Genomic DNA, 22,690 nt, shown 5'->3' with positions numbered 1-22,690 from the left:
CCAAGTCATAGCCATCAAGGTTCTAGCACATAAGTCTCAACAGACAAACAGAAAACCTATAAAGTTAATGTGATCCTTGTTTTCCATCTGCTTTTCTACTGATACTTTCACAACAGTTTTCTCGATACTGCTTAGTTTATCAACACTGGGCTCCCTCTTACCATGGTTAATTTCCAAGACTTCTAGGATTAAGTGACATAATTTATGTGGCTATAACTTTAATAGCACCATGTAAAACATAGCCATTAAGGCTGCAGAATTCCTGCCAATTTGATTTAGCTCTAATCCAAACTCTGCCATACTTCCAAATTTAATTGCAGCCTGACTTACACTAAAATTTTAAATTTTATGAATCTAATTTTTTAAAAAATGAGATCAGTAAGGAACTAAAATTGTAAACATTCAGGTAGTAACACATACAGGACTGCTAATTCTCTTGCCAAAATTTGAGACAGATGACTTTAAATTTGAATTGGAATTAGTGTACATAGAGAGCCAATCATTAATCAAGTGTCTAGAATGAAAATAAATCACTTTTAAACATGACTGTAGAGAATGAAAAATGATTACGAAAAGTAAAGCAAATTATTATATATTGTGCTAACTGCCATTTGTTGGCATAGGCTACAAATCACTCATAGAAAGCAATGTCTATTTATATTTGCTTTAATCATGTATATAAAGAGATTTAGTATAGCTATAGAATGTTTTAATCTTGCATATAAGTACTATATTTCAAGCAATATATATTGGTCAAAATGTTTTTGGTTGGAAAGGAAGACAGAAACCCAATTCAAACTTAACCAAAAAAAAGGGGGGAGGGAACTATTTATTGTTTCATGTAACTGGGAAAGCCAGAACTCAACTAATAGAATGTCATCAGAGAACTCTTTTGTTTCAGTCAGAGGCTCTCCTTCTGGTGAACAAATGTTCACTAGCTGCTTTATTGACTATGCCAAAGCCTTTGACTGTGTGGATCACAACAAACTCTGGAAAATACTGAAAGAGATGGGAGTACCAGATCACCTGACCTGTCTCTTGAGAAACCTGTATGCAGGTCATCAAGCAACAGTTAGAACTGGACATGGAACAACAGACTGGTTCCAAATAGGAAAAGGAGTACGTCAAGGCTGTATATTGTCACCCTGCTTATTTAACTTATATGCAGAGTACATCATGAGAAACGCTGGGCTGGAAGAAGCACAAGCTGGAATCAAGATTGCCAGGAGAAATATCAATAACCTCAGATATGCAGATGACACCACCCTTACGGCAGAAAGTGAAGAAGAGCTAAAGAGCCTCTTGATGAAAGTAAAAGAGAAGAGTGAAAAAGTTGGCTTAAAGCTCCACATTCAGAAAATTAAAATGGCACCTGGTCCCATCACTTCATGGGAAATAGATGGGGAAACAGTGGAAACAGTGGCTGACTTTATTTTTCTGGGCTTCAAAATCACTGCAGATGGTGATTGCAGCCATGAAATTAAAAGACGCTTACTCCTTGGAAGTAAGGTTGGTCATGACCAACCTAGACAGCATATTCAAAACCAGAGACATTACTTTGCCAACAAAGGTCCGTCTAGTCAAGGCTATGGTTTTTCCTGTGGTCATGTATGGATGTGAGAGTTGGACTATAAAGAAAGCTGAGTGCCGAAGAATTGATGCTTTTGAACTGTTGGTGTTGGAGAAGACTCTTGAGAGTCCCTTGGACTACAAGGAGATCCAGCCAGTCCATCCTAAAGGAGATCAGTCCTGGGTGTTCATTGGAAGGACTGATGCTGAAGCTGAAACTCCAATACTTTGGCCACCTGATGCAAAGAGCTGACTCATTTGAAAAGACCCTGATTCTGGGAAAGATTGAGGGCAGGAGGAGAAGGGGATGACAGAGGATGAGATGGTTGAATGGCATCACCAACTTGATGGACATGGGTTTGGGTGGAGTCCGGGAGTTGGTGATGGACAGGGAGGCCTGGCGTGCTGCGGTTCATGGGGTTGCAAAGAGTCGGACATGACTGAGCGACTGAACTGAACTGAGCAGCTCAAGATTCATGACTTACCAGTTTATCAGCCCAAGGGCAAAGGGAGCAGTTGTTTTCCTTTAAAAAATTGTTATTAATTTATTGGCTCTTCGTTGCTGCCTGGGCTTTTCTCTAGTTGCGTTGCGTGGGTTTCTATAGCTTCTCTTGTTGCAGAGCACAGGCTCTAGGGCATGTAGACTTTAGCAGCGGCAGCTCCTGGGCTCTAGGGTCCAGGCTCAATGTTTGTGGTGCATGAGCTTAGTTGCTCCACAGAACGTTGGATCTTCCTGGATCAGGGATCAAACCCGTCTCTCCTGCACTGGCAGGTGGATTCTACACCACTGAGCCACCGGGGCAGCCCAACAGTTCTTTTTCAGTAGCTACAATAGAGAAATCCTGGGCAAGATTCTAACTGGCCCAGTTTGGAAACAGACTAACAAAATGTATTCCAAAGGCCCTAACACAGCTTTCTTCTTCAGAACTGTTATTCTTGCAGTGAGCTAATGTTGGCTAAATTTTAGGAGAATATAATCTGATTAAATTGATCCACCTTAAGGTGTTTAAAAGTGATAGCTTTATCATTTACAACTTAAATAAAATGATAATTTGGTGCAATGTCAAAATAAGAAAAGAAATTTAAGGCAGTGTGGATGAAGACAGTTTTAATTGGGTTCAATAAATTATGCCAATGTGTAAGGATACCTTCTTTCAAACATAAGGCATAGAAATCTGGACATGTCTGTCCTACTCACACTATTTGTGAGTGCAAAGAGTATTGGGAAGATGCTGTGAGAAGGGTCTGTCCTTGGTTCAGGCAATAAAGGATACATTGTCTGTAGAGAACAAAAAGCAATAATAAAACTAAGTCAGCTCCTTTTCGTGCCTAGTGCCTAGCGCAGCCACAGCTTGTGGTCCCGAGAAGCACCTGAAGCCCAAAGCAGCTCCAAAGCTTTGGATAAACTGACTGGTGTGTTTGCTCCTCGTCCATCTACCAGCCCCACAAACTAGGGAATGTTTGCCCCTAATCATTTTCCTAAGGAACAGACTCAACTATGCCCCAATAGGAGACGAAATAGAGATCTATATGCAGAATTTCATTAAGACTGATAGCAAGGTCTGCCCCAACATAACTTACCCTGCTGGTTTTATGGATGTCATCAGCACTGATAAAACTGGAGAGAGTTTTCATCTGATCTATGACACCAGTGGTTGCTTTGCTGTTCATTGTATTACACCTGAGGAGGCAAGGTACAAGCTGGGCAAAGTGGGAAAGATCTTTGTGGGACAAAAGGAATCCTTCATCTGTTGACCCACGATACTCGCATCATCCGCTACCCTTGATTCCCTCATCAAGGTGAATGACACCATTCAAATTGACTTGGAGACTGGAAAGAGTACTGATTTAATCAAATTTGACACTGGTGCATGGTGACTGGAGGTGCTAACCTGAGAAGAACTGGTGTGGTCACCAATCAGGAGAGACATCCTGGTTCTTTCGATGTAGTTCATGTGAAAGATGCCAATGGCCACAGCTTTGCCACATGGCTCTCAAAAATTTTCATTATTGGCAAAGGCAACAAACCATGGAACTCCCTTCCCTATGGAATGGGTATCTGCCTTACCATTGCTGAGGAGAGAGGCAAGAGCCTAGAAGCCAAATAGAGCAGTGGATAAAATGATTCCTGGGTGGCATGATTGGAAAAGTCTTTGTACTTAGTTAAAGATAATACCACATTAAAAAAAAAAAAATGGCTAAGTCATTTTGGTCTTCCCTAGTGGCTCAGACAGTAAAGAATCTGCCTGTAATGCAGAAGACCTGGGTTTGATCCCTGGGTCGGGAAGATCCCCTGGAGGAGGGCATGCAACCCACTATTCTTGCCTGGACAATCCCATGGACAGAGGAGCCTGGCAGGCTACAGTCCATGGGGTTGCAAACAGTGGGACTTGACTGAGTGACTAAGTCAGCTTGCATTTTCTTATTATCATGTATAGGAATTCTAAACAATTTCAGTGATGTGATATCCATCCCCAACTTGATGGACCAGCCCCACTGTTACTGCATCTCCCTGGAGTTGCTTGTCAATACCTCCTCTCATCTCCCGATTCAAGCACGCTGCAGTAGAAGTCAGAGCGCTGGCATATTACTTTTCACAACTATTGCTACCCGACTAGGAGAATTAATGCATTATATAGAAAAGAGGGAACTGAGACTGCAAAAGGAAATAATCAAGAGATTATGCTTTACAAAATGGATTATAATTAATGTCAAACTGTGCGTTATAAGCAGTTAGTATAAGCTCGTAATATAAAATAATTGAATTAGTCCCCCAAATAAATCCAACAGAAAAGTCTGTTCTGGAAGAGTAATTCATTTGTCAGCTGAGCAAAAGAAGCTTATAAGGAATAGCTGAATAATGCCAAACGACTGTTAAACTAATTTAAAGGCAAGCATGTGAATTTGATTTGGACCAGAGTCTGTGTCATTTCCTTCATTTTCATGTAGCCCCAGCCCAGCACGGAGTATCACAGCTCGTCCAGCAGGTGGCACTCTTCTCTTTGTGCACTTGTACTAAACTAACCACTTGTCCAAGTACAAGGTAATCTTGACTTCAGAAGAACTCTATAATCTGTTTATTTATGGCAATAATACAGTCATAGATTTTTGCAAGAGTAACTATGCTGGTCTATTCTTTGTCAGTTTTCTTTCTTAAATCAATCTGCTCTTCCCCAGTAGCATATTAGACACCTTCTAACCTGGGGAGCTCATCTTTCAATGTCATACCCTTTTACCTTTGCAAACTGTTCATGGCATTGTCCCAGAAAGAATACTGGATTGGTTTGCCGTTCCCTCCTCCAGTGGCTCGTGCTTTGTCAGAACTCTTCGTTATGACCTCTTCATCTCTGGTGACCCTGCCCAGCATGGCTCATAGCTTCACTGAGTTATGCAAGTCCCTTCAACCACAACAAGGCTGTGATCCATGAAGGGGCTTAAGTCAAAGACTTGTTTTACCATACTACGTGGACTGGGACTGATGGGAGAGGGTGGATATAGCGGGCAACACTGCCCTGATTAGCATCGTATGTCCATCCTGATAGCCATGAATGTGCTAAAGCTGCCACCACACTGCATCATGGTTTTCCTGAAACCACCCATCAGCTCCTGACCCCATATACTGGCCCTGAGAAGGGAAAAAGATGCTGAAGAGCACCCCAACCACCATGCCCACAGCTCAACCCATCACAAAACCCATCTTCACGAGGTGGAAGTAACACGGCTGGAACTATGCTCAGGGATCCGAGGCCACCAGCATCTCACTTGCGGCCTTGGTTGCTTTTCGTCTTTGTTAGATTTGAAGACTGGTACATACACGTCTAATTGCCCTCTTGGGTCTAGAGTTTGTCATCCTTAGTTTCAAGCCTTTGTCAGTTTCTGTTAAAATACTTTGACTTCTACTCTATGTCTAAGGTCTTACACTGTGCTGGAGATCTACATACAATTGAGATGATTCATATTTGAAAAGCACATTGAACTGAAGCAATCTTTATAAACTTAAAAAAAGACTTTTTCTAATAAAAATTCCACACATCCTTGGACCTTTTGAAACTTCCCCTCAAGACTCACTGATGAGCAGAAGTTGAATTCCATCTTCTACATATTCTCTCTATTTCAACCAGCTTCATTTTCTAGAGTTTGTATCAAGAAAACATTTTTTTTCAGATATACAACTAAAATATAATAGGCACATTGCTTTCCCTTTCAAAATTTGTCCTGATGCCCTGCCTCCTGGAAAGTGTGATTTGTTGTACACAAATCAAAGTACTATAATAAGCACAAGAATAAAAAGAATTAACATTATTATGTTAATAAAGCACATTTTCATTTATTACCTTTTTTCATGCTTGCTTCATTTAGAGATTGTGAGATATATGCTGGACGTATTAGTATGTATTATGTGTATTATATATGTAGTCTGATCTCATTTAATTTTCACAGATACTCATTTTGAAGAAAATAAATACAAAGAGAAAATTTAAGTTATTTCCCCAAATCATGAGGCAATGTCAGAATGGTGACTGGAGATTCTAAACCTTGTACCTCTGAAAAAGATAGACCATATTAGAGTATTGAAACAATCTTGCTAGTAAGTGTAGGAGCTTCATTTAAAAAAAGAAACAAAAAACTGTTCATAAAGTGACTTTCAATAGTTAACTCTATTTTGTGCAACAACCTATGAGAGTTTTGTTGATAAAGTTAGGCATTCTTTAGAAATTGTACAAAGAGAAGAGGAGAAAAGAGTGCTAAGGAAAGCTGGGAGAGGTTCAGAGACAAATTTAATTAATTTTACAGTTTGCCTACTGTACAACCTGTACAACTGTACAACCTGAAGCACAACCTTCAAAGATTATTCAAGGGAGAATATAAGGAAATGTGTTTTACTGTGGGCAAGAATCCCTTAGAAGAAATGGAATAGCCATCATATTCAACAAAAGAGTCTGAAATGCAGTACTTGGATGCAATCTCAAAAACTACAGAATGATCTCTGTTCATTTCCAAGGCAAACCATTCAATACCACAGTAATCCAGGTCTATGCCCTGACCAGTAGTGCTGAAGAAGCTGAAGTTGAACAGTTCTATGAAGACCTACAACACCTTCTAGAAGTAACACTCAAAAAAGATGATGTCCTCTTCATTATAGGGGACTGGAATGTAAAAGTAGAAGTCAAGAGATACCTGGAATAACAGGCAAGTTTGGCCTTGGAGTACAGAATGAAGCAGGTCAAAGGCTAATAGAGTTTTGTCAAGAGAACACACTGGTCATAGCAAACATCCTCTTCCAACAACACAAGAGAAGACTCTACACATGGCTGTCACCAGATGGTCAACACCGAAATCAGACTGATTATATTCGTTGCAGCCAACGATGGAGAAGCTCTATACAGTCAGCAAACACAAGACCAGGAGCTGACTGTGGCTCAGATCATGAACTCCTTATTGCCAAATTCAGACTTAAATTGAAGAAAGTAGGGAAAACCACTAGACCATTCAGGTATGACCTAAATAAAATCCCTTATGATTATACAGTGGAAGTGAGAAATAGATTTAAGGGACTAGATCTGATAGAGTGCCTGAAGAACTATGGATGGAGGTTCATGACATTGTACAGGAGACAGGGATCAAGACCATCCCCAAGAAAAAGAAGTGCAAAAAGGCAAAATGGTTGTCTGAGGAGGCCTTACAAATAGCTGAGAAAAGAAGGGAAGATAAAGGAAACAGAGAAGAGCAAATATATACCTATTTGAATGCAGAATTCCAAAGAATATCAAGGAGAGATAAGAAACCCTTCCTCCATGATCATTGCAAAGAAATAGAGGAAAACAATAGAATGGGAAAGACTAGAGATCTCTTCAAGAAAATTAGAGATACCAAGGGAACATTTCATGCACAGATGGGCTTGATAAAGAACAGAAATGCTATGGACCTAATAGAAGCAGAAGATATTAAGAAGAGGTAGCAAGAATACACAGAAGAACTATACAAAAAAGGATCTTCATGACCCAGATAATCACGATGGTGTGATCACTCACCTAGAGCCAGACATCCTGGAATGTGAAGTCAAGTGGGCCTTAGGTAGCATCAGTATGAACAAAGTTAGTGGAGGTGATGGAATTCCAGTTGAGCTATTTCAAATCCTAAAAGATGATGCTGTGAATGTGCTGCACTCAATATGCCAGCAAATTTGGAAAACTTAGCAGTGGCCAAAGGACTGGAAAAGATCAGTTTTCATTCCAATTGCAAAGAAAGGCAATGCCAAAGAATGCTCAAACTACCGCACAATTGCACTCATCTCACACGCTAGCAAAGTAATGCTCAAATTCTCTAAGCCAGGCTTCAACAGTACATGAACCGTGAACTTCCAGATGTTCAAGCTAGTTTTAGAAAAGGCAGAGGAATCAGAGATCAAATTGCCAACATCTGCTGTATCATCAAAAAAGCAAGAGAGTTCCAGAAAGACATCGGCTTTTGTTTTATTGTGGAGAAGGAAATGGCAACCCATTCCAGTACTCTTGCCTGGAGAATCCCATGGACAGAAGAGCCTGGTAGGTTACAGTCCATGGGGTTTCAAAGAGTTGGAAACGACTGAGCGTCTTCACTTTCTGCTTTATTGACTATGCCAAAGCCTTTGACTGTATGGGTCACAACAAACTGGAAAATTCTTACAGAGATGGGAATACCAGACCACTTTACCTGCCTCCTGAGAAATCTGTATGCAGGTCAAGAAGCAACCGTTGGAACTGGACGTGGAACAGCAGACTGGTTCCAAACAGGGAAAGGAGTACCTCAAGGCTGTATATTGTCACCCTGCTTATATAACTTATATGCAGAATGCTGCTGCTGCTACTGCTGCTAAGTGGCTTCAGTTGTGTCCAACTCTGTGTGACCCCTAGACAGCAGCCCACCAGGCTTCCCTGTCCCTGGGATTCTCCAGGCAAGAACACTGGAGTGGGTTGCCATTTCCTTCTCCAATGCGTGAAAGTGAAAAGTGAAAGTGAAGTCGCTCAGTCGTGTCTAACTTATAGCGACCCCATGAATTATAGCCTACCAGGCTCCTCCATCCATGGGATTATCCAGGCAAGAGTACTGGAGTGGGCTGCCATTGCCTTCTCCTATATGCAGAATATATCATGCAAATGCTGGGCTGGATGAAGCACAGGCTGGAATGAAGATTGCCAGGAGAGATATCAATAACCTCAGATATGCAGATGACACCACCCTTATGGCTGAAAGTGAAGAATTAAAAAGCCTCTTGATGAAAGTGAAAGAGGAGAGTGAAAAGGTTGGTTTAAAACTCAACATTCAGAAACTTAAGATAATGGCATCTGGTCCCATCACTTCATGGCAAATAGATGGGGAAACAATGGAAACAATGACAGACTTTATTTTTTGGGCTCCAAAATCACTGCAGATGGTGTCTGTAACCATGAAATTAAAAGATGCTTGCTCCTTGGAAGAAAAGCTATGACCAACCTAGACACTATATAAAAAGCAGAAACATTACTTTGCCAACAAAGGTACATCTGGTCAAAGCTATGGTTTTTCCAGTAGTCGTATGCATGTGAGACTATATGGACTATACAGAAAGCTTAGAGCTGAAGAATTGATGCTTCTGAACTGTGGTGTTGGAGAAGACTCTTGAGAGTCCCTTGGACTGCAAGGAGATTCAACCAGTCCATCGTAAAGGAAATCAGTCCTGAATATTCATTGGAAGGACTGATGCTGAAGCTGAAACTCCCAATACTTGATGTGAAGTATTGATGTGAAGAACTGACTCATTTGAAAAGATCCTGATGCTGGGAAAGATTGAAGGTGGGAGGAGAAGGGGACGAGAGAGGATGAGATGGTTGGATAGCATAACCGACTTGATGGGCATGAGTTTGAGCAAGCTCTGGGAGTTGGTGATGGACAGGGAAGCCTGGCATGCTGCAGTCCATGGGGTCTCAAAGAGTGAGAGAACTGAACTGAACTGCTGAAGCAAAATGAATTTAATATGCAGTGTATGTTACAGTATATAGGTCAAATGAGAATGTGACAAACAAGAGGTTCATAATTCTATGACATGCAAAGGAATCCCAAAACATGCACACGTTTTCAAGGTGCAAAATGTCTATTAAACTAATTGCTCCTTTAAAAAAAGATACTTTGAGTGAATTATATCTCAATAAAGATGTCAAAAAAGGTAACCATTTTTAGTATGTGAAATTTACTTGAAAGAATTGGTCTTTAAGAGTATTTTAAGCCCCCAAATATCGATGCAGTAGAAAAACTAATATTTCAAAGGAAATTTCCTAAACTAGCTGATTTGAATCACATGAAACTGAATCTGGTTCAAAAAGCTATCGAATTGCTTGGAGACTCATTTTTAGTGTGTGATTAATAAAATGATTCCCACTTAGGATTTGCAAATATTAAATAATATGACTAAAATAATGAATTCCTTAATTTTTTCTGTAAACCAATTAGGGAAAAAGAGCTTTATTTGTTTGGGGAAAAAAGGGAGCAGAAGTTCTTGCTTAATATAACATCAATGATTTTCAAGGTCCAATTAAAATCCACTTTCTCTAGAAAATTGCCTCTCTGACCACTGTTGTCCTTACTAATAATAAAAATCCTAATTTCCATTTACTGAACACTTACTGTGTTCCTACGGATAGGTTAAGTGGTTCGCAAACCCAATAAAATGTAATTTTGTCTACACTATGAGGTAAGTGTTATTAACTCTGTTTAACAAATAAGGAGACTAAGACAGGTAAGTTAAGAAACTTGACCAGGTCACACGTTCAGGTCAGGTTCCAGGCTGGAACTGTCTGGTTATAAATCTTAATAACTACACCATACAAAATCCTTCCGTGTACCTTGTTCATTCTGTGAATGCTACAAGTGAGCAAAGAATGATAAATCAGTATAATCAGTCTTTTCTCAGTGTATTCCCAAACAAGAGGTGACAAGCTAAAACTCTACTCTGACAGGAGATCCAAACTAGTTCTCTTTAATAAGAATAACAGCATTCTGAGGTATAATTATACCAATTTGTATAATGAAAGGAATTACTTTTCTGAGAAGAATGATATGATATGATACATTTAATGTGTATCATATGATACATTTAAAGTGTATCACGCTGCTGCTGCTGCTAAGTTGCTTCAGTCGTGTCCAACTCTGTGCGACCTCATAGATGGCAGCCCACCAGGCTTCCCCGTCCCTGGGATTCTCCTGGCAAGAACACTGGAGTGGGTTGCCATTTCCTTCTCCAATGCATGAAAGTGAAAAGTGAAAGTGAAGTCACTCAGTCGTGTCCGACTCCTAGCGACCTCATGGACTGCAGCCTACCAGGCTCCTCTGTCCATGGGATTTTCCAGGCAAGAGTACTTTATGATACCCTTAATACTAAGAGCTGACTAGCATATTGAGAAAAGAGTTGAAGACTGAATAGCTCAAATCACTGAATAGCTGGAAATGCTCTTGATCCACTGTGATCACAGCTTCCATTGATTGCAGATTCTTATATCTCATTCCTTCACTTATTCAAGAGTTATCTATGAGCACCTACTATGTGCTAGGTGCTGTTTTAGGCATCGAACATATTATCAGGGAACATAAAAATCCCTGCCCTTAAGAAAGAAAAAACAGTAACAACAGCATCAACAAAGACAATCTCTGACCTCATGGAATTTCCATTTCAGTGGGGAGAGCCAGAAAGAAACATATGTCAGATGATGCTGGTGATATGAATAGGGTTAGAGGCAGAGGAATGAAGCCTGGTGTTTAAACAGGGGGTTAAGGAAAGCATCTCTGATATATTTGCATTTAAGTAGAGATTGAATGAAGTGAGACAGTTGGAAAGGAAACCATGTGAATTATCTGAGGGAAGAGAAAGCTAGGTGAAGAGCCAGCACGTGCAAAAAAAGCCCTGAGCTTGGTGTGCTCTAGCAGAGCAAAAAGGCCAGCAGGGCTGGAAGGGGAGGGAGAGTGGGTGATAGGTGAGGGCAGAGAGGAAGTCGGGGCTTGTGTCAGTGACAGACTTTGTGGCTTTTCTCTGAAGGAGGCAGACCAGTTAGGAGGCATGTGTAATTATCCAGGTGAGAAATGATGGGGTTGATAGCTGTGGAGAGGATGAGAAATGGCTGAACACTGACTATATTTTGAAAGTCGATTTGAAAGAATTTACTGACGGCCTGGAACATAAGATGTGAGAGGCTGGGGGTGAGGAATGAGAAATCTTTGTGTTAGAAGGCTAGATAAGTAACTTTGGAGAGAAAAACGTCCCCCTCAGGCCTCGTTCTTGTGTGAACAGATCATTTGACCTTGAAGGTTAAGTCAGCAGGAGTCACTAAAATCTGACTGCTAAGAATAGGGAGAGATGAGTGGTGACCCTTCTACCAAGCTGGTTCTTGTTTGGGAGGAGCTGCCAAGCTAAACAGTGGTTGTGGGAAAAGAACAAGTGCCCTTTCTAATGAACTATTTCTAGTTTGTCAAGGAAAGGAAGGGAATCTGAAGTTGCAAGAGCAGATTTTGATCAAATCTCAAGAAGTTGCTGGACTGTGAGCCTATTGTAGGATCCAAACTTAGGTTCTCCCTATTTTTTTCTTTCTATTTCTCTCTTTTTTCCCTTCATCCTCCACTCCCTCCTTGGCTCAACTTCTTTTTTTAAAATTTTTATTGGCCATATAGTTGATTTACAATGTTGTGTTAGTTTCAGGTGTACAATAAAGTGTATCCGTTATACAGGTACATGTATTCACTCTTCTTTATAGATTCTTTTCCCGTATAGAGTATTGAGTAGAGTTCCCTGTGCTATACAGTAGGTTCTTGTCAGTTACCTTTTTAATACATAGTCGTATGTATGTGTCAGTGCCAATCTCCCAACACCCTCCCCCCATCCATCCACTGTGTGTGTGGGTGTGTGAGAGTGAAAGTCGCTCAGTTGTGTCTGACTCTTTGCAGCCCCATGGACTCTACAGTCCATGGAATTCTCCAGGCCAGAATACTGGAGTGGGTAACCTTTCCCTTCTCCGGAGATCTTTCCCTGGATCCATCCCCTGAAAGGATCCATCCCCTATCCCGTGGTAACCTTAAGTTTGTTGTCTTCATCTGGGATTCTACTTCTGTTTTGTAAATACGTTCATATAAACCCTTTAAATTGAATTAGCTGCCTCCTAGATTTTGCATTTCTAACAAGTTCTTAGGTGATGCTTCAAAAGAACTGTTGCTTCTGGTACCAAAGGGCAGGGCGTGCAAAGCAAAGGGCCCTTGACCTCCACCTCCTGAGAGGTGAGGAGGAAGGTTCCAGCTTCAGAGGTGTCCGGTCACCAGGGAAACTGTCCTCTGACCCCAAGGTGAAAATAAGAAGCCAGCGAAGAGAAGAAAAGTCCTTCCAGACCCGACATCCCCTCGAGCTCACCCGTGGAGCGAGGGCGGGAAGACAGCTCCGGGCCGGCCCACAGATCCTCAGAGGGCGCGGACCCGGAGGAGGCGCCCCGGCAGGCCGCGCCTCTCGGAGGAAGTTTGCCCTTTAATTGCACAGCCCAGATCGCCGTCGCACCAACTTCCAGGAGCTGGCAGCGGGCGCCGACGGGAGTGTCCGTCTCTCCCGCCCGGGCAGCCGCGGCGCTCCGCATCCTCCGGCACCGTCACCATGGGCGGCTCGGCCTCCAGCCAGCTGGACGAGAGCAAGTGCACCTACATCCGAGGTACGCCCGCCGGGGGTTTCCCGGGAGCGCGACGGGTCCGCCCGGAGCCTGGGGCCAGGCTGGGCGCCCGGGCACAGGTCCGGGAGCGGGTAACCCGCGCGGTACCTGCCGCGCTCCCGCCCTCCACGGCCGGCTCAAGAGCTGCGGGCGCGGGGATGACCCGGGCGCACAGCCCCTCCCCAGCCAGGGGGGTCCCCCCGCCGGAGGCAGCTCGCCGGAGCGCTCTGGTCGGGGTGGGATGCGCGGGTCCAGGGCGCATAAGCTCGGGATGCTTCCGACGCGCCGCCGGACGGTTGGGAAACGCAGGTGCCGGCTGCGGAGAGGGGGACCACCCCCAGCCCCCCGCCCCCCCCCCCCACCCGTTTCCTCCGCTCTGTGGTTTTCCGTGTCTGTTCTGCACACCCCAACCCCCGTCCCCCGCGCAGCAACACCTCGCCCCCCTGTACCTGGCATGGCACACAGTTCTGAGCCCTTTCTGAACTTGCCGAAAAGAGAACTGGGGGATATCCCTCGCTTCTAGAGATTTCCCTGGGGATTCCCGGCCTCTTGCGCTGAATTCCCCTCCTGGTGATATTGGCCAGGTTTTGCAAAACGCAGCGTCGGCCACAGCTTCCCTTGAACTTCATAATGTCACTTGCGGGATGGTTTCATCAGAGGCAGCAAGGCCAGTGTCATTCCTCTCCCAGGTTCCCTTCCCGGAGGGGAGGCGAGGGGCCGGGGGGCAGGCAGGCAAAAGAGGAACACGCGTGTTGTGTAACAGTGGCTGAAGTTGTAGACGGAGAGAAACTCACTTGAGCGACTTTCAGGCAAACAGTGATACATTAGAGTGTGAGGCAGAAGAAAACAAAACCCAAACTGAGCTGAAACTGCAGGAAATCATGACTCTCTATCTCCTGGGTGAAATTGGCCTCTTTCTCTTCCCTACCCCACAAATCTTGCCAACAACCACTACCTAACAGTTGGTTAGCTCGTGAATTTGTGTTTTCTGGCTTTAGAAATACCTGCTAAACTAGTATTATACTCTAGGCTTTATCCTAATTCTGTTTAAAAAAAAATTAAGTTCTTTCTGATACCTCTTTCTGGCCCCTGAACCATTTCCTAAGAGGAAAGGATTTAGTTAGTGTGCTTATTCCGTATTTCCTTGCAGTTACCACAACGTTGAAAACCACTTAAAACGGATATCAAATCAGGGCACGTGAGAGCAACTTAATTGATTTTCCAGACTTCTGCTCTGCTGATCACCAACAGCCCATACTGTCAGGGAGCAAAATTTGGTCAAGTATTCCTTTGCTGTTTATTTAACATGTGGGAAAAGATGGATGATTTATTTATATTAGAAAACAAAGCTAAACTAAGTGTGCCTTAGTCTTACAAATTTGGCTACAGGCTTATTGTCGATATCAGTGTGTAGGGGACTGGAAGAACAATGTAATAGAACATTGTGAGAAGGGGCTTGCATTTAGTTATTAGCAAAATAGGTTTATGGCATTTATTTTATAAAACCGTATTTCATTGAAAAGCTTAGAAACACATAAAGTTGTAGCATGGCCATCTACAGTAATCGTTGGAAGTCCAGCCATATGAGGGGTTAACTTGCTTGAAGACTTCATGGTTACCACGGTTATTGCTGCTGATGTACTCATATGATAAGAAAATGTGTTACCTTTTTCATTCTGAAATCAAATTATTACACATACAAAAATATGAGATAGCTAGTGCACAGGAAGGGTTGGTAATAAATGTGTTCTGAATGCATTAAAACTATAACAGATTGTGTGACAGTCATTATATCCTCTAGTCTTGTTCTCTTATGTCTCCTCATTATTTGTTTGGGAGGGCACTTTCAAAATATGTAGGGGTGGAGGCAAGAGAAGAGTTAAAGTTAGAATACCTCCAGAGAAAATGAGAAGTCTCCTCATTTGAGAATACTGGTCTTGCCAAAAAGAGAAAACAGCACTGGAAAAATGCATGGTGTTGTGAATTGTTAGTGCATGACCAAAAGAAGGTCATGAGGCTGTGATTTCCTGACAGTTTTTAAGCCCCAGATCCCTGAAAAAAAACCATAACCCTGTCTTCACTGCTTTGCCCATCCTTCAGCCCATAAATATTCTCAGGCTTTTATTTAATCGTAAGCAGAACAATTGAAGATATGAAGGTAAAGTTTAAACACAATTTTATGACCTGTTTCTCATAAAGTAGCTGCCAGTGAAATAGTATGGATTTGAAAGCTCCTGTAGCTGAGACAATAACTTTTCTTCAAGCTTAATAAACTTTGCCAACATGGAGGACAACTAGTCAATACATTTGCAGTGAATTTTGTTAACTTAATCTTGTACGTGTTGAGAGCAGCTGTATTTTAGTAGGCTGATGATTCTGAATCAGCACTGGCTTTTCGGCCAATCATTTAACAGCTGCCATCTGGTTCGTGTGCCTCAAAACTTTGTGTTAATAGTGATCTCTGTCACACGGATATTTCAAAAGTAATTTCTTTCTTAGGATTTAGTCAATCTCTAGGTAGTGATGTCAGAAGTGTTAAAGGTATTACTTTGTCTCTAAAGATGTTAGTTTTGAAAATCACTGACTGGCTCATGTTTCTTAAGGACAGAATACATTTTGAGGATAGGGTCTAAAAGTCTTTGAGTAACGTCCCTTGATAAAATGATGCAATTCATAAATAATACTAAGATCAGTTTGTAATCACATGGGTGGTGTCATCTGTTAGCCTTCAGAAATGCTTTTTAGTAGTGACCTAAAAGGATTTTTCTTTAAGGAAAAAGAAAGCTCATAATGCAGGCATCAGTGGTCATTTTAGGGCACTTTTTTCTTTTTCTGACTTGTTTTCTTTTCCTTTCAAGCTTTTAGTATGCCTAGAAGTGAACTACAGCTCCAAAAACAGTGTTTTCCTGTTAAGGCAATAATTTTGTTTCCTTAAAAAAAGTGCCGTTGAATTGTTGATGAATCAAAAGAAAACAAACTTGAAAACTCTCCCACATATGTCCCGTGGAGGGCCAGAAAAGCACTGGAAATTCAGTGCTGTAGCTGAGAATTGACGGCTACGTGGGTTCTTGGTGGGGGTGGGAGAATACTGGAGGACACTTCCAGGCCTGGCAGCAGCAGTCAGGAAAACTGTGCTTTTCCTAGACTTACTATTGCATCGTCAGCCACACTGAACCTGTAAAGTGGCTTCTTCTGAAATGCTCATAAGGGATCTGATGCTTATAAAGTAAGAAGCGAGTTTCAACTTAAAAACAACATGTATTTCTCTCAGGGAAATTTTCTCCTATTTATACCATAAGGGCTAACTCAGCTGAAATGGGAAATTCATGCTGATTGTAGTGTCTGGAGTGAAAAGTCTGCCTAGACCAGGTGCATGGACACTAGGAAGTTTGTGGTCTACGCAACCTAGATGTGTAGTTATTAGTCTACACACTGCTTTTTCTTCACTTGTAATTTGTTGGTAGGAGATGGGTATGAGAACTGGTCTGATTTTAGAGACCAGTTTATCTCTAGTAATAGTACAGCTGACCCTTGAACAACATGAAGGTTAAGGGTGCAGACCCTCTGTGCTGTTGAAAATCTGCGTATAACTTATGCTGCTGCTGCTAAGTCGCTTAAGTCGTGTCTGACTCTGTGCGAACTGCAGCCTTCCAGGCTCCTCCATCCATGGGATTTTCCAGGCAAGAGTACTGGAGTGGGGTGCCATTGCCTTCTCCAGCGTATAACTTATAGTAGGTCCTTAATAACTGCGGTTCCTCACTGAGCATGGGTCCACATCCCTAGATTCAGTCAACTGTGGATTGTGTGGTGCTATAGTATTTACTATTGAAAAAGATAAGTGGACCCACAGAGTTCAAACCTGTGTTGTTCAAAGGTCAACTGTATGGAACTTTAGGATACAGAGTGTGGTAGACACTGTTAGATGCCACCCCAACATCCTTTCCCCATTCCTCTTTAATAACAGAGCCCCACTTTTGTTAGGGTACTGAACCTCTGTGCAGCCCTCTGTTTCAGAGAGGTTAGCCCCTCTTATGGCTTCTGAGAGGTGGGTGCTGATGGGTCCCTGCCTATCATGGTGGTGTCTTCTTGTCAGTGACTGCAGTTTACCCTTGAACAACGTGGGTTTGAACTCATGGGTAAGATATGTTTTCCATAGTAAATGCTACAGTACTACATGATTCACAGTTGGTTGAATCTGAACATGTGGAACCAGAGATATGGAGGAACTGCTGTTACCAAGGAATGCATATATGCAGGGCCAACTGTGTGGAGGGTGGGTACCACTCACACCCATCCCCCCGACCACCATGATGTTCAAGGGTCAGCTGTGTACAAAGCATGGGATTGTGATGAAATCTGGCCACTGAGATTTGAAGGGAACTTTGCCAGCTGCTTCTAAGAAAATTTTCTTCCCTTTTCAAAAGGGGACAGAGGGAAGAGATACATCCTTCCTCCTCTTCTTTTGGATTTTGTTGCATCTGAAATATGATGCCTAGAACTGCTGTTTTTGTCTTGAGGAGCAGGAAGGGAGCTAGCTTAAGACAGAGGCGACACATGGAGCTGTGCCAGGCCGAGGCAGCCTCAGAGAGGAGAAGTTGGAGCCCAACAAACCTCACTGACTGCCTGCCCTACTTTTGGGTACTTCTTGTTATGAGAGATACAGGTTGGGCTGGTAGAGACTGCTAGTTATCCCCTAATATAATACTCTCTTGCTTTTTAAAATGATGGAAGCTCCAAGTATCAGCTGGCCACATGAACTCCTAGAATAAAGACACCTAGTTGGAGTCTCCTTTGCAACTAGATAGGGTCGTGTAGCTGAGTTCTGGCTAATGGGATGTAGATAGAAGTGTTGTATGTCATCCCCAGAAAGTGATCTTAAAAGTAAAGGGTGTGCCTTTCTTTCTGTTGTCCTCCATACTGCTGGCTAGATTGTGAACACAACTGGAGAAGCCATCTTGGACTATGGGGTGTTCTTTAAGAAGGAATTCATGCAAAATGAAGTGGACAAAAGGAGCCCAGGTCCTGAGGATTTCATGTAGTAGAACTTCCATACCAGCCTTGGACTACTTACCTCTGGACTGTAATAAGGAAGAGAGAAACTTCTGTTTTACTTAAGCCAGTGTTCCCTGTGCCATTACTGTTACTCACAGTCAAACTCTAACTAATATAACTGTTTTCTGTTATGGCCCAAAGCATATTAGCCAGTACACTAAGTGTAGCGCTTTCCTAGATCCCCTGTAAGAAAAATTAATCCGAATAAAGTAGGAAGTGGGTAAGAATTATTGCATAAGTATTTGTCTCAGTCCTAATTTGTAGAAATGAATGAGTTCGCCTAAGAAGTGAGGAATTGCAGTGCCTCAGGTGGAAATAGCAGGGATGGGAGAAAAGAAGAAGACCCAGTATAAATAATGCAAAAATGTGTATTGATTATATACATCTAAATTATATCTTAATTTTAAAAATACCAGTCTACTAATGAGGTGACTGAACTGAATGAAGCTAGCAGGAGTTTTGCATTAGGAAAACTATTGCAGATTGGGAATTTCTGGTGGCAACTATTACTTTCTGCTACCTTTAGTCTTTGTGAATGGAAATCAAGACTTTAAGAATTTAATGTGAATTGAGTTTCCTAATCTAATAAATCTCATTAAAAATAAGGACACTTGGCTCAGACAAACCAACATTTTCTCCTGTACTTGTGGAAGAAAGAGTGGTCTTCCCTCTTGAGTCCCAGTTCATGCTTTGAGGAATTCATAGAGTCAGATGCTAAATCAAGATCTGGTCTTGATGAAACACATTTTTCTCCTGTGGACATTTGCTATGAGAGAACCACTTCCTCAAGAGTGCTTTAGTAATAGAAACTCCTAGAATGACGATAATGATTTTAAAATTTTATTTATTTATTTATTTTTTATAATAGTACCTCCTACGATGCCCATAGTGATTTTCATTTATTTATCTTCCTGTGAACTATTGAACTGATTGTGGTTGTACTCTGTTATTCTTTGGGGTTATTATCTGAACTGGATTCCCAGATAAGAAGTGCAATAGCAGGAGCGCGATTTGTGACAGTAGTTTCTAATTCAATCAAAGTAAATGGACTGTGAACGTTTTACAAAATATGTGCTGTATGACAGTGAATTTTGATCCCTTAACCAGAAATTTTATTTTATTTTCTTTTGTCAGTGAAGCTAGCTAACACCATTTTAAGAAAAAAGATACCTACAACAATTTGCCTTGTGAAATGGAAAATGAAGTCAGAGGTGAGGATAATAATGAAAAGGAAGACAAGAGAACAAAAGAGCACAATTCATCTGCTACAATCTGTTTTAAAGCTCTTTAGTAAAATGTGACACGAGGGCTAAAATTCTAACAGTTCCAAACTAAACACACACACACACACACACACACACACACACAATCCCAAATGTAATACACATTTTCTCCTTTGAAGCTGGAAAACTCATTTTAAAAAGAGACCAGCAAGTTGCTGCCAGTAAGAAAATGCAAGCCAGTTTATAAAAGTGCCTCTTTTTTTTGTACTATATGTTTTTTCTCACAGGAGTGAAGAAAAGATTTATATATGAAAGAAATTAATTCAGTTTTACAAATCGCAAGATCTAAGATCCAAAGAAGTTTATATTTCTCTGCTTGATGTGTTTGGATGTTGCTGTGGATAGATTAGAATAAATCAAAAGTTTTAAACTAGAAGCCTTGAGTGCTTTTAAAAAAGTCCATAGTCTAAAAATAAATAAATAAAAAGTCCACAGTCCAAAGGAATTTTGGAAGAGGAATAAAGGTCTCTATGCCAAACCATGGGGATTTTTTTTCTTTTTCTTAAAACCATTTTAATTTAAAAATAAAACATAGGCTCCAAAACCATGTAAACAAATGCATAGCTTAGAGCATCATTACAAGGTGAATATCCTGTAGCCATCACCCAGGTTAAGAAATGGAAAGAGCTTCAGTAGGCATCCCAGAAGCCTCCCCTCTGTAATCTCAAAAAAAAAAAACAAAAAAACAAAAAACTACTCCCAGAGATTGTTGTTCAGCCCTAAAGATACTGGTCTCGCCAACAGGGTCCTGAATTTTAAAACGCTAGGTCAGTATGTAAAATAGATAGCTAGTGGGAAGCTGGTGTATAACACAGGGAACCCAGCCTGGTGCTCTGTGACGACCTAGAGGGATAGGACGGGGTGGGGAGGAGGGAGGCTCAAGAGTGAGGGAATATATGTGTATAGTTATGACTGATTCATGTTGTTGTACAGCAGAAACCAACACAACGTGACTCTGTACAGCAATTATCTTCAAATTAAAAAGAAAAATGAAGTCATTCCCCATGGTCAGATTCTCCATCCTAATTACAGCTGCCTCATGGATTGACAGCTGACTGTTGACAGCACAGTTCCTTCAACAGAAGAAAAATCAAGATTGATTTTTGAGGAGGGTAGACAAAATTGTTTTATTATTATTATTTTTTATGTTACTCATCTGAGAGACAAATGAAAATAATAGATCTCGTGATTGAAAATACTATTTAAAAGTTTCCAAATTGTGGAACAGAGAATTATTCTCCTTTATGGTCTAAGGATATATTCTGCCCCTAGTGCCAAATAAAATTGAATACAACTAGCTAGTTTTTCTTTACTAAAAAAATAAAGTACTAGGTCAGAGTTTGCATGAAAGCAAAGACAAGAGCTTATTATGGCTTAGCCTTGGAACAGCACAGTATTACTCTGCCATATTCTATTGGTTAAAGCAAATCTCAGGGCCAGTTCAGATGTAAGAGGAAGGAACTCCACAAAGTCATGAATACCATGAGTTGTGATTCCTTAGGGGCTGCCAATATAACAAACGACCATACTAGGCATCCTAGATGGTATAGTAATGACTTCCTGACATTTCCTATGGTTTTATCACCCAACAATGTATTTTTAAACACTATAGTTTAGTCTTGCCCATTACAAAAATCTGTCTTTAATCTACAGGTTTCCCTTACGTCTCTAATCTTTACTTGCAAATAATGTATTGACAGATCTGGACTATTGGACATGTAGTTTTTCCACAGTCTGGAAATTGTTCATGGTGCCGTTCCACACATTTCTCCTATATTTTCTGCAAATTGACAGAGGGATATTGAGATGTGATCAGGTTGAGAATTAATACTTTTGTCAAGGCTATAGGTGGTGCTGTGTTCTTCATTTGGAGGCGCCTAACATTTGGTTGTCTCTTTTGGTGATGTTAGCAGACTCAGCTGGTAAAGAATCTGCCTGCAGTGCAGGAGACCCTGGTTCGATTCTTGGGTCAGGAAGATCTGCTGCAGAAGGGAAAGGCTACCCACTCCGGTGTTCTTGGACTTCCCTTCTGGTTCAGTGGGTAAAGAATCTACCCGCAATGCGGGAGACCTGTGTTTGATCCCTGTGTTGGGAAGATCCCCTGGAGAAGGGAAAGGCTACCCCCTGCAGTATTCTGGCCTGGAGAATTCCATGGACTGTATAGTCCATGGGGTTGAACACAACTAAGTCACTTTCATTTTCACTTGGCAGTTATTGATGCTCATTGCTGAGACCCATTGATATCTCTGGAATCGAAGAATGGTGATATTCTAATTATGTCATTTTGTTTTCATTTATTAGATTGACCAACTTTATGTAGTGCTACTTTCCTTATTTACTATTTGGTGACCTCAAATGATAGTTCACATAGGAAAGGCAGAATAAAGAACTTTACCATTTCATTTTATTTAACAATTTTCAAAATAATTTTAGGTTTCCTATCGTCCTCTGAAGATTATTAATTAATTTAAAAAATATTATTAACTCATGAGCTTGTTGTAATTCTTATGCTTACTAAAAATTCTTATCCTTATTGAAAATTCCCATCATGGACAATGAAAGCCTTTTCAAGTTGGCTCCTGAGTCCTTTTGAAATTACCCTCCTAGTGTTTGATAGCTTTCTTCTGGTAGGTCAAAATGTCCTTGGTTCATCATGTATATTTCCTATCCCATACTTGCAATAAGCAATGTCTAAAAGAATCCCTGATTTCTCTTAGTGGAAAGTGGTATTTAAGAAGACAGTTGGGCCTAGGGAGGCCAACTGGGTTAGCGGTTGTTTCTGGACCATTTTAATAGAACAATGAAAAAAACTTTGTATGTCCTACATTATATTTTTGTCTCCTTTTTCTTGGTTCTCAAAGTCACAATAGATAATGGAATTAAATACCTTCAAATTCTGCATTATCCCACTTAATACATGCAACTGTATGAGACAGTAATGTGACTATTACCACCATCAATTATTGCAGAAAACTGTTGAACAAATGTTTTAAGAATTCATAGGGAGGCACAAGAGGGAGGTGATAGATGTATAATTACGGCTGATTTGCATTGTTGTATGGCAGAAACCAACACAACATTGTAAAGCAATTTTTC

The 22,690-nt window shown here is 41.2% G+C and overlaps 1 protein-coding gene and 1 pseudogene across 1 annotated transcript in view; both read left to right on the top strand.

The window, feature by feature from the left end:
- Window positions 1-2,785: 2,785 nt before the first annotated feature.
- On the top strand, window positions 2,786-4,118 carry LOC100847702 (small ribosomal subunit protein eS4, X isoform-like; annotated as a pseudogene).
- Window positions 4,119-13,086: 8,968 nt separating this feature from the next.
- The window catches only part of NIBAN1 (niban apoptosis regulator 1), a 183,999-nt gene continuing 174,395 nt past the window's right edge, over window positions 13,087-22,690 (top strand). The window contains exon 1 of the mRNA NM_001191282.1: window positions 13,087-13,262. Within this exon, the coding sequence (NP_001178211.1) occupies window positions 13,208-13,262 (55 nt within the window). The 5' untranslated portion in view covers window positions 13,087-13,207. The remainder of the gene's footprint in view (window positions 13,263-22,690) is intronic.

The sequence above is a fragment of the Bos taurus genome, chromosome 16 (assembly GCF_002263795.3).
Source record: "Bos taurus isolate L1 Dominette 01449 registration number 42190680 breed Hereford chromosome 16, ARS-UCD2.0, whole genome shotgun sequence".
NCBI lineage: Eukaryota > Metazoa > Chordata > Mammalia > Artiodactyla > Bovidae > Bos > Bos taurus.
The sequence above is the reverse complement of the archived record's forward strand: the minus strand, read 5'-3'. Positions and strand labels throughout refer to the sequence as shown.